The sequence below is a fragment of the Corylus avellana genome, chromosome ca8, assembly GCF_901000735.1.
Source record: "Corylus avellana chromosome ca8, CavTom2PMs-1.0".
Lineage (NCBI taxonomy): Eukaryota > Viridiplantae > Streptophyta > Magnoliopsida > Fagales > Betulaceae > Corylus > Corylus avellana.
Window position 1 is genome coordinate 25,716,835 of NC_081548.1, and position 20,371 is coordinate 25,737,205.

At 36.1% G+C, this 20,371-nt stretch overlaps 2 protein-coding genes across 2 annotated transcripts; both read right to left on the minus strand.

Annotated features, from left to right (window-relative positions):
• Nucleotides 1-3,725: 3,725 nt before the first annotated feature.
• On the minus strand, nucleotides 3,726-7,181 carry LOC132189005 (UDP-rhamnose/UDP-galactose transporter 2-like). The gene is made up of 5 exons (XM_059603470.1): nucleotides 6,519-7,181; nucleotides 5,926-6,110; nucleotides 5,399-5,599; nucleotides 4,523-4,684; nucleotides 3,726-4,403 (listed from the first exon to the last, which is right to left on the minus strand). The coding sequence occupies exons 1-5, from the start codon at nucleotides 6,646-6,648 to the stop codon at nucleotides 4,044-4,046; spliced, it is 1,038 nt and encodes a 345-aa protein (XP_059459453.1). The 5' UTR covers nucleotides 6,649-7,181; the 3' UTR covers nucleotides 3,726-4,043.
• A 1,328-nt stretch (nucleotides 7,182-8,509) lies between these two features.
• On the minus strand, nucleotides 8,510-20,371 carry LOC132189004 (chaperone protein dnaJ 10). Its single transcript, XM_059603469.1, has 10 exons — nucleotides 20,004-20,371; nucleotides 18,835-18,894; nucleotides 16,473-16,555; nucleotides 16,172-16,331; nucleotides 11,471-11,600; nucleotides 10,893-11,051; nucleotides 10,230-10,408; nucleotides 10,055-10,135; nucleotides 9,803-9,961; nucleotides 8,510-8,888 (listed from the first exon to the last, which is right to left on the minus strand). Exons 1-10 carry the CDS (start codon nucleotides 20,088-20,090, stop codon nucleotides 8,784-8,786), a joined length of 1,203 nt encoding a protein of 400 aa, XP_059459452.1. The 5' UTR covers nucleotides 20,091-20,371; the 3' UTR covers nucleotides 8,510-8,783.

Consider the following 20,371-nt stretch of genomic DNA (forward strand, 5'->3'; position numbering starts at 1 on the left):
GTGAAAGGACACAATAATTTTGGGTGGTTCCGCCTCCTACATCTATTTTAGGACTATATTTTACTTTTATATTGACTTAATAAATTGGTGCTACAAATGAACATATACAGGAACGGAGCTAGGAAATCTTATGGGAGGTGGCCAACCAAAATTTTTTTTTCGGTTCTTTAGAATTTTTTTATTAACAAAATTTATTTTTGTTATTTTTTATGAACTAAAGATTACCGTAAGGGTCAAAAAAAGTGAGCATTTGAAAGTAAGGGCAAAGAAATGGACATTTAAAAGTAAGGACCAAAAATAAAAAAACTTAATGGGCATGGCCCAAAAAATTAAGAATATGGCCAAAAGTTTTTATTGGATATGGCCAAAAAATCTAAAAATAGGGCCAAATTTTTTTTGGGAGGATGACTAAAATTAAAACATTACAATATATTTTTTTTTTACTTATATTTTTTTTCCTTATTTTGGGGGGAACCATGGCCTACCCCAGTCCTCCCCTCCCTCCGTCTCTGAGTTACATATATATCTATAGAAGAAATGGTGTTGGTGTAAGTGTAACGAATACAATTAAGATATGTAATCAAGTGCTAGAAATTTGATTACATCACATAATTATGGTAAATACTTCAATAACAAAAACATATCAAATCCAATATGAAAAAGTCCTATATTCCAATGGATCCATTAAATTTGAATTTGAAACTGTTTCCTAGCTGTTTCTAGTTTAGGGAAAAACAGACTGTTAAAAATATATTTGAGAGGGCGGCCGCCCCTCATGCCCTCTTTTTTGTTTTAATTTTGTTATTTATTTATTTGTTTTTAATTTGATGTAATTTTATATTAGAGGCTTTTTTAGTTTTTTTATAATTTTATAGTTATGGTTAGAACTTAGAATTATATAAATTTAAATTTAAATTAAATTAGTTTTTTTAATTTGATGTAAGGAATTGCACGAATCGATATGATACAAATTTAAATTAAACCTTAAGTTAAAAGACTAATTTAATATATATATATATATATATTGTCATGCCCCCAAAGGCTCAAATAGCCTATACGAGTTCATTTGAGTAAGAGATGTGCTTAGTGTAATTTTTCTACATATCTTTTGTTTATTTTATTTTATTTTTTTAAAATGTGAGTCTCTTATAAAAAGATAGACAAAAGATGGCCTAAAAATGAAAACTAAACATTTCTCTTTTAGTTTGGTTGGAGGACCCAAATTTTTTAAGAGGCTTTTAACCCAAAAACTAACGGTATACTCCCAAAAAAAAAAAAAAAAAAAAAAAAAAAAAAAAAAAGCCGTCAATTTCTTAACACAAAAGCTAATGGTATCCCATAGACTACAAAATATGCAAATACTATTTATTAGTAAAATTCATGGTAGGTCTAATCCAGTGGTGCCACCTCTTCTTCGCGAACTAGAGGCGGCCAAGGTCGAGTGTTGTGGGCATGTTGTTTCTCAGATTTGGCATCGTTGGAGAGCTTGAGCTTTGACATCTCTTGCCTGAGGTCGGCTTGACCGGCTTTAAGCTCTTGGATCTTCCTCAGAAGCTCCTATGTTGGTGGGGTTCCCATATGAGATTTGAGACTCTCTCTTTTTCTAACTCACTCAGCAATACTCGCTTGGTAGAAGTAATAGCGGCACATCAAGGAGATCCATGTACCTCTCCCTAATGTGCTTTGGTTTATTTTGAATAACTAAAGAAGACTCAGTTGATATTAGTTGAGAATCTTCAAGTATGGAGATTTATGAATCTCTCTGAGGGCTTATCTCTGGCTTTCTCTCTTTCTCTCCCAAGCTTATTTCTCTTTTAGTTTTCGTTTTTGCTTATTCTTCAACTCTCTGTTTTGGATTAGGGTTCACAGATATTTTTTCTACCCGAAATAGACTTCTCATAAACACATCGAGAGGTCTATTTTGGATTGGGGTTAACGGATGAAATTGGTGATTTTTTTGGGAGTACACTATTAGTTTTTTGTGTTAAACCCCCCTTAAATCTGGGCCCTCGAACTAAACTACTATAGATATGCAGTTGTTGGGAGTACCGCGTAGAAGCCAGGTCCAAATTACAAAATCTTTTATTCCTACAAAGACCATGAACCTCAACTTGACCACATTTGCAAATTCTCACTAAGATATTTTAGGGTGTAAAGTTAAGTTTCATATTCAGTACGTAGATTATAAAAGCATGTATATGTCAAGTCTTACATTGTTTGTATACTATACGAAACTAAGTTATATAAGTGACTTTATGAAGACAACATAAATGTGTGGCTTATTTAAGTGAATTTGTGAAACTCCAATTGTAACTTCAATTAATCCTTACGAGGCAACAACATGGATGTGCTTATTTTTTCTTTTAGTCGTGATAGATGGTATTAATGCCAACCTAGTAATGCCACGTCTGTTGCATGACATAGATCCTAACGAGGATAGTGGGAGAGATTGTAATACTTGAATTGTGAAAGTCAAATTTTCAAACAGGTTATGAAGACATATATGTTCCAAGTCCCACATTAGTTACATACTAGGTACAACTTGTTTATAGAAGTGAGTCTAAGGAATTCAAATTGTTATTTTAACTAGCCTTTTTAGTTATAATACAAATGTAGTGAGTGCTTCCCCTGAATTGTACGCTTGTGGCACACACTTTTTTAGGGATACACCCATGTTTCCCTCGCAAAATTTTTGATGAGAATAGTGATCAAACATCATACACTTTAGTGGTTGATCAAAATTCCGAATATGGTGAATTAAGTCACCATTTATCCCAGAGATAGATATAGATCTCGACTACTCAATCAGGCTTTGTAAATTTTTCTTTTCGAATTTCAGTCTTTTACCAAGAAAATTCGTATAGATTTAGGCCTTTGATTTTGACTATGAATTATTTTCTTTATGGGCGCAACCGCAATGAGTGTTATGAGTTGCATTCTTTCTTTGGCCAAGTGGACAACAATTTGTATTGAATCTTTGACAAAGTGAGTCCTTTGAATCCGGAAGTTTTGCAGGCTGCAATGCAACAATATTTACCTGTGGGTTACTGCCGGAGTATGAATCTGGTCTGGAGGTCTGAGTTGGGATCTTCATGGTCTTTGTAGGAATAAGACAATTTACCGTCTGGGCTGTGGATAAAACCAAGAAAGAGCAAGAGAGAGAAAGTGACACCAGCGTTAGAAATAATCGGTGTAATGATGGTGATTTGGCTTCTTTAGAAACAGGAGGAAACCAAAGGTCCCCAAACTAGAGGAACCTTTCTTGTAGGTTGCGGCCACTCGGTTCAGTTCCTTTCGTAGAAATCGGCTAGAGTCAGAAATAATTCTTTTGGGCAAGCCGAGCATTTACAATAGCTTATGTATTCGCCCCTTTCAGTAAAATACATTTTTTTGGACATGTATAAACAATATCCGCTACATGTTTCACACATGGATATGACTATTTTAATATATCTCCCCCGCTCTCTTTTTCCAAAATTCTTCCCACATTTTGCATGTAGAAATTTAGATAATCGGTTGTATAGAAAGTATTGAAAAGTGGTTAACTAAACTAGATAAAGTGAATTTTAACTATCCATATTGCATATAAATTTGCATAAACCATTGGGAATGCTCTCTCACCCTTGTCGCCATTCCAATCTTCTAGGCAGTTAGCATGGTCTAAAACCCATCTTCGCCACACACCACGATACATGGTACAAAACTCAACGCAGGAAAGAGAAACATAATAATGAATAAATAGATAGATTAAGAGCTTTCAATTAACATATAGTTTACATTTCAGTTGTCCAATCATTTTATCCCGACCTTAGCACATACAAGTAATAAAAGAAATAATTTAGAATACCATGAAAATTAAATAACGGGCACATAACGCAATTCCTAAGATGGATTTGTATGATTGTCGGCAGATCCAAAAAACAAAAAATAATAATAATAATAAAATACAAACTAAAATGAATTGAAACGCATAAAAATACCTGTAATCCCTAGCCACAAACAAAGCCTTTCATCGACTCTTTGCTGGCCAAAAATGGGCCAACCTATTCTTTAGACTCACCAAGTTCAACATCCTTCAAAGGAATATTTTCCACCCCATCCTTCAAAAGCCTGATTTCCTCTTCTGTCAGGCTGTTTTTCAAGTGGTGAAGTGTCTTGGTGTTTGACTGCTTTTCAACCTCCACAGCCCAACTATAGATTACCATGCCAACGACTGCAAGAACCATCCCCATAATGTTCTTAAATGTCAGCTCTGAATCAAACAGTAGCCACCCCAGTGTGAGGACACACACTGTTTTCATGTGACCTAAAACCTGGAAGGAAACAGCTGAGAAGCGCCCAATGCACAGGTACTGGCTCACGTTACAGAATACTGCTAGGGAGCAGGAAAGAAGAATAAATAACTGCACATATTCACAGCATGCCATTAGATACACTGAAAAATCTTTGCTGTGTAAACATATCCATGAAGGCATACAGGAAAAATCGGACAGCTGTAGCTGGAAAAAGGATGAGTTCTTACAATGGCACCCGAAGACATCTTGTAGTTTGTTATAAATTTTCCATTAAGGTAATAATCAACAAATGGGCCAAGAAGAAGGAGAGAGAGCGCTTGGATAGGGGCTGTCTTACTCAGCAATTCAAAAGATCCAATTGAGTACTTCTTCTGCAGGGAACCTATTGTCTGCTCCACAAAGAAACAAAATCAGAGAACACAATTAGAATTACTTTTCTGGAGTATGAATATTTGTATTGAGCAATAGATGTGCCTCTCGATTACTATCATTGCCCAAAAGAAAAACATTATCATCACTCATGTCCCACATATAATAAGGTAAGGTTTCAGACTCAAATTACTTGTTGATTGTTTGTTTAAAGAATCATTGGGTTTGGCATGGTCAAACAACTCTAGATCTAATTGTTTCGTTAGAATTTATAAAAACATTTCTGTCCAAATGAAAAAATGAATTGTCACTACACACTAAATATACATGTCATGGTTGAAACTTTAAAGCAGTAAGTCCCAGAACTGTGTCTATGCTCTTGTCCATCTTTAATTGTAGAAACCTCCTCTAAAACTATTAGCCAATAAAAACTGGCCCCGAACAAAAATGGAAAGAAACCCAGTTCCCAAAGCAAACTATTGGTTTATACATATTACACATGAAGAAGAAGATCATATTCAATATACACCCTATCCTAGTTGATATTTTAGTATAAAAACATAAACCAAATGGGTTTTGAACCCACAAACACACACTCTTGGTTGTCATTTGATCTAGAGGTTTTATATGATCTAGACCTCATTCTACCTCAGTGCTATTAACTTAATAATCAGCATTGGATAAAATTCTAAAGAGCTAATGCAAAATGAGAGATAAATTACAGATATACTCACAATTTGCTGCAAAGATGTTGACACAACCGCTACACAGGCACATATGAAACCTTTGGCATTAACTTTCACATCAGTGACAGTGCAAACACCAACACCAATGACGACAACCACAACAGACATCTTGACTTCCTTTGAGTACTGCTTGCTGTGAAGTATCCACTCCATCACGCACACCACCGGAATCATGCTAAGTTTTGAAATCTGCGTTACAGGCACAATAAAATATTGGAGGGCAAAAGACGAAAAATGGGCAGGACAGGGGTAAGGGCAAGAAAAACATAAAAATATGTGGTAGAGTTAGTACCCCAAAGGCATTTAATATTCATACATTCAATGCACTTCAAATAAACATAAAGAAACATGACTTCAAAAGAAAATAAAAAATGACAAACTTTCTTTTGGGTTAGTCCAAAAATAATTAAAATTACTCATACAAGAAAAAAGAGCTGATGCACGCAAAAAGCCACGGCATCTGTTACTCTGTTAGAAAATGAAAATCTTGAAGAAAATGAGTTAGAATTTCATACTTGGTAGAATCCGACAGAGTTGAGCATAAGGCTTAAGTTCATCCCTGTAATAGACATATTGGCAACAATTGAGAACCAGAAAAGCTCCCACATAGGAACATGCTTTGATGCAGAATAACCAGTAGCATTTGAGACCAGCCCAACCAGTGCGGTTACGGCGAAGTGGAACCCAGTTAAAGTTGTTGCTGAAAAAGCATAACGCGTGGTCAATATCAAACCGAAAGCAATTTGAATTGCGAGATGTGAAAATTCAGAAGGTACTCATGCTAAAGCATTTGTGGGAAGGGCCGTCATGCCCCGTTCTTCTGGGTTAAACAAAAGAACCTGGCCTTCTAAGAAGCCATCATGGTTTTAAGAACTAAAAACAAAATCCAATTAAAAGCCCATCACAAACAAGAAATTAACAAACAAACAGGAGATCTAGCGCAAGCCTCTGCCTCTCTTCGGAAACTAGGGAGAGAAATGTACACAGAGGGGCAAATCAAGAAGAACGCTGGGGGTAAGGTAAGGGGTTGGAGATCTGAGATCTAAAACATCTAGAAGTAAAAGAAAAAGAGCAAAGAACGAGAATACGGATAGAGAGAAAGACTAACCGAAGCTGAAAGCATAACCGTTTGCGGACATAAGCTGCTTGTTGGCCATGATAATTCCGACAGAACTGATGACGTTCATGGCCCAAGCTCCCACATCCGACACTGCAGCTACCTTCTTCTCGCTCTCCATCTCTCCCTTCTTTCCCTTCTTTCTTCTCTTTCTCTTTCTCCCAAATTACGACTTTATATATATTCACAGAGAGAGAGAGAGAGAGAGAGAGAGAGAAAAGCAAATAATGGAAGATCCGCTATATAGGTAGCAGATCTCAAGACAGACCACCAAAATGAGGGAGGAGGAGGGGGAGGAGGAGAAGGAGGGGGAGAATTATATGATAGGATATGATACCAAATTTGCCTCTTCCTCTATCTTTATAATCTAACTTTTTAAATTTAAATTCTAGAAAAACAAATAATAAAAAAAAAAAAACAAAAAAGAAGGTATCTTCTTCTGTATAAATATCAATTAAACTAAAAAAGAAGATACTGTACCACGAAACGAAAGGAAAGAAGGAAGAAAGAAGGGAGGAAGGGAGGTAGGGGGTTCGTGGTGGAAATCGTGGGCTATTTCACAGTTTCACTTTCACTTTCACGCCTTCACACCCATGAGCCAACCCAGGAATAGGCACTAGCCAGGCAGCGCTCCCTTCCCTATCTCTCTCTCGCCAATGCCAATTCGAATGCCCCTCGCGTCGTATCACTCGCCATCCGTCAATATCTTCTGTCTATAAAAAAATAAACGTGTAACCTTCCTTCATCTATGCACAAATTTTCTATTTTTATTGTTTATAATTCTTGAAAAGAAGCTGCATATGTAAATTAATTTTGAATACAATGGCGTCCCACCAAGTCAGGCTTTGATTATCGGTCAACTAAAAAGAAAAATAATGTCTAAAACTCCAATCCTTTCTTTTTAATGATTAAATTAACATATTCTTATCAATTTTAATTTTTAAAATAAGTGGTGATTTAATACGGTATCAAAATTTAAACCCTAATTCCGTCCATTCACCTTATATAAATTAAAATTTTACATATTGAGTCTCACTTATGAGCCTACATGTGAAAAAAAAAAAAAATATATTAAAATACTCTTTTAGGACAAATTGTGATTTAACACCATTAAACTTGAATTTTGGACATAAAGGTGAATGTATTGAGTTATTTGAGTGCCATCAAAAACATACTTATCAATTTAACTTTAGCTTGTTTCCTTATAAATAATTAGTATACTAGCCAGTTATATACTAATAATAGGTATGATAAAACTCTCTTGTCTTTTTCATATGACCTAAATGTTTTTTAAACATTTCGACTTTCTAATTTTATATAGAGTAATGCTATATATAACTTTTTATCCTAAAAGGCTTGATTCCTGTAGAGTTTCCATTTATTATTGCTGTCCATTCTTCTATTTTGCAATTTTATTTGTCAATATTTATGTTGGATTTAATATGACATGTATCAATTTATATTTACTTTTTGTCAGGATATAAATACGACAAACTAACGCCATCTCATTCATACGTCGCTTGCTGAAACCGTCACTTATTCCTGAGGCAGGGAATCAATATGGGGTTGCGATCAACGACAGAAGCTAGCTAATGATTTTCTTTTTCCAGGGTGGGCAAAAGATGAATATAACAAAAGGAAAAGCCGATAGTAGAGCCGAAGGAGAGTTCATCATTGACCAGATCAACCAAATGAAAAGGGTAACCACATCAGATTAGTTCCTTGGTTATAGTTCTTTGTAGACTTTTAGTCAAAAACTCAGATACTATAACGCATGAAAGAGTTGCATGTTCAGACAAGACGACTCGTTCTATTAGGCTTTGATTCCAGACAAAACGACACAACTTCGAGCACCGCATATTAATTTATCAGAGGAAATAATAGTTTTTTACTTCTGTGTCTAAATTATCGGTGAGTGTCCCAAAATGGCCAAAGTATAAAGCAAAATCCTCGAAACTAATTTGAACCTGAGAACCAAAAAATACAAGAATGACAGTCCATTGAAAAACATCATTCACGTCAAGTGGCAGCCAATCGCAGCTTGCTGGTGATAATGAAAAACACTACCTTCTACAACCATGTCCTCCTCTATGTATACAATTATTTGTCTTCCATAGATTACAGCATGCCCGCTCAGCCAGAGTTGGCATATGCTTTCCAGCACAATCATCTATTCATACAACCACAACATTGATACATATGATAGGATATTATACACGACAAGCATTTCACACAAGATATCAAACTTTTCCATCCTCAATCCCTGCCTGTTGATGGATGTCTTGGTGCACCAGGTGGCGGTGCCGGCATTGGGAAGTTACAGTGGGGGCTGCCAAAGTTGGGGGCCTCCACATAGGGGCTCTGACACGTCCAATTGTTTCAGTGGGGGGAAAATCACAAGAAAAAGAGAATTAAGTGATACTGATATGAGAAAAGAAGATGAATAAAGAGTTTTCATCCTAGGCATATTTCAATTGGCAATATCTGCGTCAATGTTGCTATATCTATCTTAGTGTATTCAGTAATGATCTTCCAAAGTTCTCCCTGATTTTCAATTTGTTTGGCTTTGACAATCATTAGGATTCCATGACAAAGAGCTCTCTATAGCTTGTCACACTCCATGAGAGCATAGACTCTACTGCTTGTTTGCTAATGCTTTTTAAGACTGCCTATGTTTTTTTAGTAAAAAAACAAAAATATTAACAAATAACTCAACACATAAAACATTCACAAAACACTCGAAGCTACTTTCACCTTTATATCACATCATAACCAAAAAACAAAAATAACCCTCAAAGAAATATTACCAAACGAACCCTAGAGTTTTCTATGATAAAATGGTTATGAACTGTCTAAGTTCCTTTTTTTATTTTATTTTTTGTTTTCCCACTTAATAGTCTCATTATGAAAAAAAAAAAGAACTACATTATAAAATATCTGAAGTTTATGCACGAAGGATCCTGCCCACGTGATAGGAGCTAGGCCAGATCTTGCAATCTTTTAAAGTTTTCCTGAACTTCTATCCTCTCATCTATTTTGCATAAGAATGAGTTATACTTCGATGACAACTTTTCATTCATTGCTTTCTTGTGTGTCAAAACATCCACTGATACCACTGATACTAGAAAGTTGAAAGTTATTTCGTGAAATTCAACGAGAAAAACCCTAGACAATTTTTTCTTATTAGTACAAATTAGGCCCACTTGAGATTAAACCTGTGGTATGTTGCATTAATCCAAAAAATTAATGAACTTATTAGTGGGATAGAAAGGTACCTGTAATGCAGATGTGGAATAGGATGGCTCCTCAGGGTTTGAAGATTTTGGTGACGTACTAGGAGGGCAAGCATCATAGCTTGATTCACTTCCATTCAGTTTATGCACAGCGTTATCTACCACAATTTCACTCTCATTTCCATTGGATGATTTAACTCTCTATATTTATACCAAAGTTTCTGTTAGCCATCTAATGTGAGAATGTTGATATTAAACCACAGGCTATTGTGGAAAAAGCCACCAAAAAAATACCTGGAAGATTTTACCAAGAGTTTTCAACCCCTTTGCTCGAGCACGGACATCCTCTTTCTTGGCACTGTTGTCTTGAAGAACCTAAGTAAACAATGTATAGATTACATGAAACATTAACCCAGTATCTACTTCAGTGTCAGCCAACTATCAAAAATAACAAGAGAAGAAAAACAACCATCTGACAAACTCTGGATAGAGTGGCCTCAATATCAGCTACGTTAAGCTTCCACAGGGAATCGACCATCAATTTTTTGTGTGACTGCAGGTATCCTTCGAGCTCTACCTCAGTATAGTTTCCTTCTGCACTGAGTTGCTTTTTCATATCCTCCTGCAGCTGGATCAAAGCAATCGCGCCTGGAGTCACCAGCAAGAAAAAAACCAATTCATCACCATATACAAATATTTCCCAAGGTTGGTAGTCAACCCTACACACAACCTTGGGAGAGCACAGGCACACAGCCTAAATAAATACTACCACTGCACCAACTACCCTGTCCTGATTAATGGTCCAGGCACCAATGAATGGTTTGACTACATGGGACTAAAAGAGTTACCAATGCGTTGCAAGCCCAGATCTAGGGTTTCAAGGGCAATGAGATATCATACACAAAATAACAATCATAAATAAACACAAAGCAACTCCAATGGTTCAGCCTTTACCATGATATGATCTGAAAAATCTAGTCTCTTTTTATGGCAAGAATAAGGAATAAGAAAAAGTACTATAATCATAGTTTAATAGATTTGATGGATCAATTTTCTAAAAGGGTAGAATTCAAAACACAATCACACCACAACTAGACATGGCTGTTGGCCAAAGCCCGAAATATATACTAACCTGTTGCTGCTGTTACTTGGGATTTAATAAAATGCCCTTTGTTTCTAAACCATTCAGCAATAAATGGCACACCCAAATATATTGCCTTTTTCCCTAGCTCTTTAGCGGCCTGCCTTGCATATATATAGCCAATTGTATTCAACATATCAACACCATAAGCTGTAGAAAAAAGAAAATAAAATGAATAAGAAAAATACCTTTGCAATGCATCAATAAAGATATAAAAATGCAGTACGTTAAACAAGGATGTAGGCCAAAAGACTCAAATTGCACAATCAAATATCCTAAAATTGGTCTTCTCCATACACTTTATGTCCTGGCGTGAATAGCTTACTGATATTAAAAACTTGCAAAAAACTTCCTTTCAAACATAACCAACCAGCCAACAATCTAATATTTATATTAATAGATATAATCATCAAGAAAGGAGCATTTGACTTCACCTACTGACTAAAATTTCCCAATATACCTAGTTGAATTACAAGTTGTCAAATAGTATAACGCTAAGGATATCAGAAATAAAAAGCCAGCAGTTTCAAAAACAAAGCACCAACCAAAAGAATAAAGGCAAAGACTACCTGCATTGGATAGCCTTGCTACTTCAGCTTCAGCATGTCTGACAAACTCCTCTTTGTTTCCTTGCACATATTGGTTAAGTCGACCTTTCAATATTTCTGCAAGCTTTTCTTCTCTTTCCTTCTGAACAACCTGTGGGAACCAGGAATTTGGAAAACGAATCCATAAGAAAACAAGGATTTGCATGTCTAAGGCAGAATGAGAAAGAAAACAACATTCAAATACACATTTTTATTGTGTGGATTAGTAGGTAACTTAATGTTACATGCTCAATTTTTCAAGCAAGTAATGGGATAAATTTAGAATAGGTTCTTAGACGGAACCTAGGCCTCCTTCAAACGAGTGTTTGGAATTCAAATACTTAGCATGCCTTTATTCATCAATGATAACTCATAAAAAAAAAAAAAAAAAAAAAAAAAAATTATAGTAGAAGAATAAACCATAACGTAATAAAATGATAACTACATCTTAAACAAATGGTATAGAGCTCAACAGGTAGCGCGATAACACCTAGCTACATGATAATTCCCATCTGCCATGCTCAAAAGCATGCAAGTGTTATGATAACACCTAGCTACATGTGTCCTTATCTTTGGCAACTTCATCTTGAGCAAAGTAAGTTTGTGGTCTTCTGCATGGGCCAAGTAAGCTTATGGTCTTCTGCATTGGCCTCACTTTTATGTTGTAACATTCCTCCCCTGCCGAAGTTGCCCTTTGTCCTCAAGGGCAAAGTGGGGAACTTGAAGCTGCATCTCATCCAACTTCTCCAACGTAGTGTTTGCAGGGCTGTCTCCTTGCCAATGTATGAGCACTTCAATGCCTTTGTTCCTGCGACGATGATCTAAAACTGCTTGGGGCTGAACTTGTTCTCTGACATCCAACTCAATAGGTAGCTGTGTATGAACAGTTTCTATAACAACATCGTCTGCCCTTTTTTCTTCATTAGAATTCTTCTTCTCCTCTCTGGGCTCCTCATCAGTGGGCTTATTTTCAGAGTCACTGCCATCACCATTACTCTGAACTTCCTTCGCAGATACTTGATTGGCCACAAGCACTACAACTTGAGTCTCTTTGGCCAAGCTAGTCCTGTTGTCATTCTCATTGAATACACATCTTTGGCCATTGCTTCTTTTCCAACTACGTACAATCTGCCATCCCTCAGATTCATTAATCACCTCCAAATCACCTCCCCCATTCCCATTACTCTCTTCATTACCATTATTCCCAACTTTCTAACCCCCATTCCCATTACTCTCTTCATTACCATTATTTCCAACTTTCTAACCCCTAAAACCGCCATTAGCCCTTATGTAATCCCTCGATAACCATTAACCCGGCCACCCCTCTCCTCTCCATGCCTCCTCGGGTACCCACTATTGGACCTTTGAGCACCACTGTTTCACCATCGCCATCTTGGCCTTCTTCCTTAGGCTTTCTCTTTTCTGACAACGACTTGTGACTTTAGGACCGACCATGGAAGCACAAGGTGCTTCGCTAGAAGATACATTTTGTTGCAGATCATGAGCCTGAGATTGCTCTTTCTCCTTCTTCTGCTGTACCTCTATCGACTCCTCTTCAGGCGCTTAAAACGTTTCTGTTGCGGCCGACTCTCAGGCGGCTTCTCTTCCTCTTCTACAAGTGAAAGGGACTAATGCCGAACAAATTGCAGCTTGTGGGTCTTCTCTGATAATAAGCCTCGTTGTGCCCCTGTTTTGGTTACGCACGGCAATGAACATCCCCGTATTTCTTCTTGAATTTTTTTCTCCCATTCGAACACTGAGTTGCTTCACGATTGGCAGTGCAATGTGATGACGATGCAGATTGTTTTGAGCGTACATGGCCACACATGTTGGTTATGTGCCATTAGCATGATGGTGCGATTGGTTTATGTATTTATGGCCAAGCAAGGTGGTGGGTTGGCCTCATACAGTGGCGCCGCCGTCCATTTCGGCTCTGTCGGTAGTGGCGACGCACTGCAGTTGGTCCACAACATCTGGTTCTCATTTGTTGCCTCTATGTTCGCCACTTGTTCACCATCAATGGTGAGTATGTTACTGTGGTGGTGACCATCTGTTGTTGGCATTTCACAGTTGGAAAATAATATATGGCGGAGTGGACATGCGGTTTGACTAGGTTGAGGCCAGAGTCGGTGGGTGTCTTTAGCTACTCATAAGATTGGATCCCATGGTTTTCTTCAACCAACATTTTGTTGGGTGCACTAGCCATTTCTTTGGTTATTTTTTCTTCCATTCGCTCCATGATTTGCCCTTGAAAGGAGAGTTGTAGCTCCAAACACATCACCTTTAGCTCCAATTATCAATTCAGAAGTCCGACATGCCTGACTCTGATACCAAATGTTACGTTCTCAATTTTCAAGCGCATAATAGGATAAATTTAGTGTAGGTTCTTAGCGGGAACCTGAGCCTCCTTCAAACAAGTCTTCGGAATTCAAATACTTGGCATGCCTTTATTCATCAATAATAGTTTTTAGCATAAACTTCACTTACATCTCTCGAACTGTTTGTTGAGTTTTGCAGCATTGGCCCCAAATTATCAGAAGTTACAATGTGGGTGTTTGATATTTCAACTACTTTCAGTATCCCCCATCTGTTATGATTTTTTTCTCAAATTCTAACAAAAGAAACAAAACTTACCAAAATACCCCCATTTATAAAATAAAAAACAAAGAAAAAAAAATGCACTAATCCATGTCCTGGCTGTGGGTCCTACCAGACTCACTGTGACCCATGGCGACATCATAGGTCGTCACTAACCCATGGCCACACCGTGTGTCTTCTGTGATGAACATGGAAATTGTTAGCATAATCATCTCTTGGATTCTCATCACCACCACCATCTTTACCATAAACCTTATCATTTATCTTTTTCTCCTCCCCCTGGGAGTTACCATTGTTAGCATAGTTCTCCAATAGACGTTTAGTTGGCATTCCCCAAGGTAGGCAGAGAGAAGCAAAGTTCTTTGCAGTACTCTTGGGCTTCAAATCAAAGACCCTTATGGAAATGAGTTCTTCAGGAGAAGTGGTTCTTTCTTCGTCATTAGCATTGAGAAGACCCAAGCTCGCAAGGACAATGCGGATCTGGACTGACCCACGGCCACGCCATGGCTCATCCTTTTCTTTTTCATTTTTCTGTTTTTATTTTTATTTTTTTTATTATTTTTTTTAACATTATATATATATATATATATATATATATATATATATATATATATTTATTTATTTTAATTTTTTAGTCAATGGTATATTTGTAGCTTTATAAATTTTACATGGATATAAGAGACATTTCACTTGTTAGTTGTTTGAATTAACGAAAAACCCAAACGTTAGGGGGCAATTGAAAGGGGTTGAAACATCGAACACCCACATTGCAACTTTTGATAATTTGGGCCAACATTGCAAAACCTATGACAATTCGAGGAGGGTAAGCGAAGTTTCCCCTAGTTTTTAAATAAACATTACCGTAGAGTAGATAAACCATAACGTAATAAAATGATAACTACATCTTAAACAAATGGGGTACAGCTCAAGAGGTAACGCGATAACACCTAGCTACATGATAATTCCCATCTGCCCGGCTGCATGGCATGCGTGTGTTATGATAGCCCCTAGCTACATGCGTCCTCATCTTAAGCAACATTTATCCTTCAAGAACTTCATCTTGAGTGACTTGAAGAGCTTGATATATCTATTGTGAGGACATGCTATTACTTTGATATATCTTTTGGCTAAAAGCATCAATTGGCATGTTGCAAACATGCTATGCTCTTCCTAGTGGCCAATAATATTGATCGTATGTATGTCAATGATTATATCACAAGAGTCTAGGGCACAAAAAAGTGATCATTGGTGCCTAACAAGAATACCCTGAAAACCGAGACTTCTCAACAAGTAAATCACAATCTCCATTTAGACATGCAAGAAAACTTATCATATCATTATAAACATATTCGCATATGATGGATCTCTGTTTAAATGTTTCACCTTTATTCAGCACTCATCCTTGGTTTCTCTTTAAAAGATTTTGAGTCCATCATTTGTTCAGTACCCATCCTTAGTTGCTTTTCAAGAACCCTGACCATTCAGTTTGTCATTATTTATAGTTATGCTTGAGTTCCTTTATAAAGCCATGGTGACATCCCCTCTTACCAATCAAAAGGTGGGTCCCAGATTTTTACAACGCTAAAATGTCAGAATGTCAAATGGTATCATAGGGTGAACGTCAAAATACATCTAAATTTTGGCCTGGTGATTTTGGTGATTCTTTATAGTTAAGATGCTTATTTCAGCAGTTTTTCATAATAAGATGCTTACATGGTACGATGATATTGGTCTATAAATTGAGGTAGGTGTGCCAAAGCATCCATCTCAGTGCCATAACAAGATCACCTTCATGGTGTATAACTATTAAGGTTGATCATGAGCCTAGATTTCTGTCCAAGAACCATCAGTTTTAAAAGTGATGAAGATAAAGAGGAGAAAAAGAAAAAATCATATCACTTTTACTAGTGTCCAAACTCTCTTTCCCTTCTTTTGTTAAAGTATTTTTACTTCCATAGCTATTAGAAACCCAACTTCATGCACCTAAAGGAGTAACAAGACCCTAGTAACAGGCACAAAAAAGATACAAGATAATATAAATTAATAACAAAAAGATACAATTGGTGAGGCATGTTGAACTCATACCCTCATTTTTTCTTGCAACTTTTTAGCATCAAACTCTTCCCCTTCCGTGAAAATGTCTAGTGAAGCCATTGATGCCATCGCAAGCTGGCCTATGTATTCCTCAAAAAGCTCAATGCCAAAAAGCATCGCAAAGATAGCTGCAGGATCGATAATTGCCTCACTGCAATAGGAAGGAAGCATGCAATATATCAGAAAAAGAAAATAAATTTTGACAACAATATACATACATATAGTATGAGGAGTCAAACACCCTATCAAACTCGAAATTCATGTATTCATAAATTAAGAACAAGAAACTAACGTTGAGATTCCTGATTTCCCATAATTGTCATATGCTTGCCGTTGGGCTGGATCGCCCAATACTTGGTAAGCTTCACCCAAAACCTGAAGCGAAATGAATGATTTGTAAAAGTTACTAATGGTTCAAAATCATAAACAAACACACACCCAAATTGTAAAAATACCACTTCCTAATGCTCTTACGACAACCAAACTGGTACCCTTGGTTACTTCCACAATTCTGTCCATGCAATTGAGCACTTAAAGTTGTTACTCTTTTGAGAGCAACATTTGTAGAAATTGTAGAAAATAACAATATTGGTGTAACTATTGTAGTCATACATAGAATGAGAAAATTTCAACTGGATTAAACAAAATTCCCAGGACCCAACAAAGCATCCACTGAACTTTTTCTTAATACATGTGATCATGGAACCAAAAGGAAATCTTGTGTTGAAGGTCCCATATGCCAAGAAGTTGAATGACAATTTCCAAGCAGCAAACAAATTTGAAGTTAATTTTAGTGGTTAAGGATACCTTTACTTGTAGCACACATGTAGCAGCATCCTAAACTTTACATAAGCATAAAAAAAAGGTCTAAATGCAAAATTTTCTTATGCTTCCTGCTTCTGGATTTAGAGCAAGAACGTGATGAAAATATACTCAATTCTCAACTGAAATATATCACATTTTTAATAGATGACATTTTCAAGCGTTTCGATGCGTAAAACCAACCAAAATTGCGTAATTTGAGAATCTACAATTTTAAAGAAATTGTAGAGGATCCTAATCCCCTGCTACTATAGTAAAACCCCACACAGAAAATTCCTACAATTCTATAAGACTGTACTAATGCTGAACTGAAGGTAATTTGAAATCCTTGGAAGCATTAATGTCTAAGCAATATGATGCAGTCTTGTTTGGCATACATCATATAAGCCAAGGAAATTTGTTATCCATACAATTCACAAGCCAATGCAGTCAAATATGTGCTTTAGCTTGTGAGGCGTAAGCCTACTTGGATCAATTTTTTATTTAATTCTTTAAATTTTACAACGCAGAGGATAGTTTATTACAATTTTCTTATTAATCACTCAGGTATGAAATATTGATAATCATCTTATTGATGCCAAGCATAATCTTAGAAATAATTTCAGAAATATGAGAAGTTAACATGATACGGAAAAAAGTCCAAATGTTTTATACTAAAAATTAAGCATTGTTGATTATTTATGTTTTATTTTAAGTTTACATGCGTCAGAATGATCATAAAAAGCTAAAAGGATCATACAGAAGATATGCCTAACTTGCCACTTCTTACTTTAGAGACACAGGAGTAAGGGGGTACACAAGCCATGGGACCGGCATAATCAGTTTAGGAAACTTTTTTTTTTTTTTTTCTTTCTTTCTTTTCTTTCCTTGAAACAACAACGACAATAAAATAATGACGATGATAATAAAAGACTCATAAACTTAGGTCCTTAACTACCATCTGCATAAGTAGGGGAAGAAATCAGGACCATTCATGTTTTATTTCAGTGCGATACTTTATGCCAAAATTGCTTCATATTAGTTTATGCTCTTGATTTCAATAGTTATCTAACTTATAGTTCAATGAGGGTTGGACTTATGATTGTTTGATGGCTAAACATGCTAATTAGTGGGGTAAAATTATATAACAAGTATTATGATCTCCATTTAAAGGAGGAGATTGGAGCTAGTGGACCAAAAAAGAAAGAAAGTGGCCCGGCTTATTCTGCAGAGCTTGGAATAAATAGAGTTAGGTCAGTGCCACCAAGTTATTTACATACTAAAATATGTTCAAACGTCACTGTATTTGTTAAATGAAAAGAGATAAAGATGGTGCCAATAAACTTAATTTGGTTGATGGAACTATGACCTTGGGCAAAACCATACATTTGCACAACATGGTAGTCTTTCCACTAATGTTAATTCTTTAATATCAATAGCAAATTGACTTCTAAATGAATAGTTACAAATTTTCTCTCTTAGAACATTCGTGTTGTCAAATGATATGGACCCAAAGAAATGAGAATTTCAAGATCAATTCCCCCCACCCATTTCTTTCTATCTAAGCCAATGGTTAGCCAATAAAAATAAGAAGAAATAAGCTTATTTATGTATTGTTAAAATAATAATATAATATTTGAAATTTCCTATAAGTAAATGAAAAAATTGAACACGAGAGCCAAATGAATCAAAAGATGCATGTTTGGTTCGGAACAGATTGTAGAATTTTAGAATATAATTCCTGCGACATTAGTCTGTTGGGACAAAAGCTTTCCAGGGCCGTGAGTAACACAACTTGCTTTAAGCATTTCCAGTAGAATACAGTATTCAATAACCAAGAAAGAAATTCTTGCCTGAAAATTATGTGCTGCAAGAGGATCATTAGGGTTTTTATCTGGATGAACCTGCCGTGCCTGCAAGCAAGAAAGAAATAAATGATCCATAAAATGGTACAGAATTCATCCATTTCTAGCTAGTGTTCTACAATGTCCCAGTTATCGAATAGTCTAGAAGTGAAAGGTGAATATGAAAGCTTATGATGACAGGATCTTCCGGACAAAATAAGCTATAAACAACAAGAAGTTTTTGGCAACTCTATACATTCACAGTTTAGGCAAAATAGATGAAAGTTCCTTTACCATTGAAATACAATAGATGTAAATATGATGAAATAAAACAAAGGAATAATAGGGATGGATGTTTTGAAGTAGCAGGGCACAACTTCAGGCCAATAAATAAAATGGATAAAATGGAAAGGTAGCGAACAAAGGCAAACTACAAAAGCCATAAGTGTGAAAAAGCGAATATGAAAGCTTATGATGACAGAATCTTCTGGACAAAGTAAGCTTTAAACAGCAACATTTTTTTGGCAACTCTATACATTCACAGTTTTGAGAAAATAGATGGAAGTTCCTTTACCATTGAATAAAAGAGATGTAAATAAGATCAAATAAAACAAAGGAATCATAAGGATGGACGTTTTGAAGTAGAAGGGATCAACTTCAGGCCAATAAATAAGATGGATAAAATTGAAAGGCAGCGAACAGGGGTAAACTACAAAAGTCATAGGCTATTAAATTAAATTTTAATGTTCCTCAAAGAAGTGAAGAGTCATTGGACTTAATTTATAAGCGTTAGCAGCTTATCGGATAGTTGACCTGCTTCTATTGTGGGAGTAAGCAATCGAAAAAGCCGGAAAAGAAAATTAAGAAAGGAAAAAAAAAAAAAAAAAAAAAAAAAAAAGGGATGGCGGTAGCGGCGAAGTCAACTCTTGGGTGTGAGGGAAGTGTAATAGGTCCATCGGTAGTTAAATGTTACAATTGGGAACGTTTTCCCCTCGAACACCAAACGAATAAGGCATTATAATCCGAGGGATCCCTCTTTAAGCATCGACCTTATAGTATTAAACGGAAGAGATCAACACAAATTTTAGATTAGAATCCCTCAAAGACATGTAATCAACCTGGAAATCTAGTGCATATAATAAAACGAAATGCCAAACGCTAAAGAAGATTTCATTCACCTTTATGTAATAAGCTTTCTTGATTTCGGCCTCGGTAGCCGTAGGGCTGACTCCAAGCACGTCATAGTATTCCGTCTCCTTTACCATTTCAGATTTCCTCTTCCGATCCGATCAGTTGTATGTAGTTAAAAATTCAAGTCAAATTCCCAAGTCGACTTACGGTGCGGAAGGCAATGAGATTCACAGACCAGAAGAAAGCGTAGCCAGAGAATAAATTATATGGAGAGCGATAGAAATGGAATAGCATTTTTTTTTTTTTTTGTCGTCTTTATTACTCCCGTAATGTTTCTACACTGCGTAAAATCAATATATAATTATTTTGTATTCGTGGAAAATTTTTTTCATATAGGGAATTGATATTTTGTAAA

Excerpts from the sequence above, each read along its gene's own strand:
- LOC132189005 (XM_059603470.1), bottom strand. The coding sequence starts at position 6,648 with ATGGAGAGCGAGAAGAAGGTAGCTGCAGTGTCGGATGTGGGAGCTTGG. Across the intron at positions 6,111-6,518 it reads CGGTTATGCTTTCAGCTTCG|CAACAACTTTAACTGGGTTC; the intron begins GTTAGTCTTTCT and ends ATGCTTTTTCAG. Across the intron at positions 4,685-5,398 it reads CAACATCTTTGCAGCAAATT|ACAATAGGTTCCCTGCAGAA; the intron begins GTGAGTATATCT and ends TTTGTGGAGCAG.
- LOC132189004 (XM_059603469.1), bottom strand. The coding sequence starts at position 20,090 with ATGGTAAAGGAGACGGAATACTATGACGTGCTTGGAGTCAGCCCTACG. Across the intron at positions 16,332-16,472 it reads GGGAAATCAGGAATCTCAAC|TGAGGCAATTATCGATCCTG; the intron begins GTTAGTTTCTTG and ends TTCCTATTGCAG. Across the intron at positions 11,052-11,470 it reads AGCAAGGCTATCCAATGCAG|CTTATGGTGTTGATATGTTG; the intron begins GTAGTCTTTGCC and ends TTTTTTCTACAG.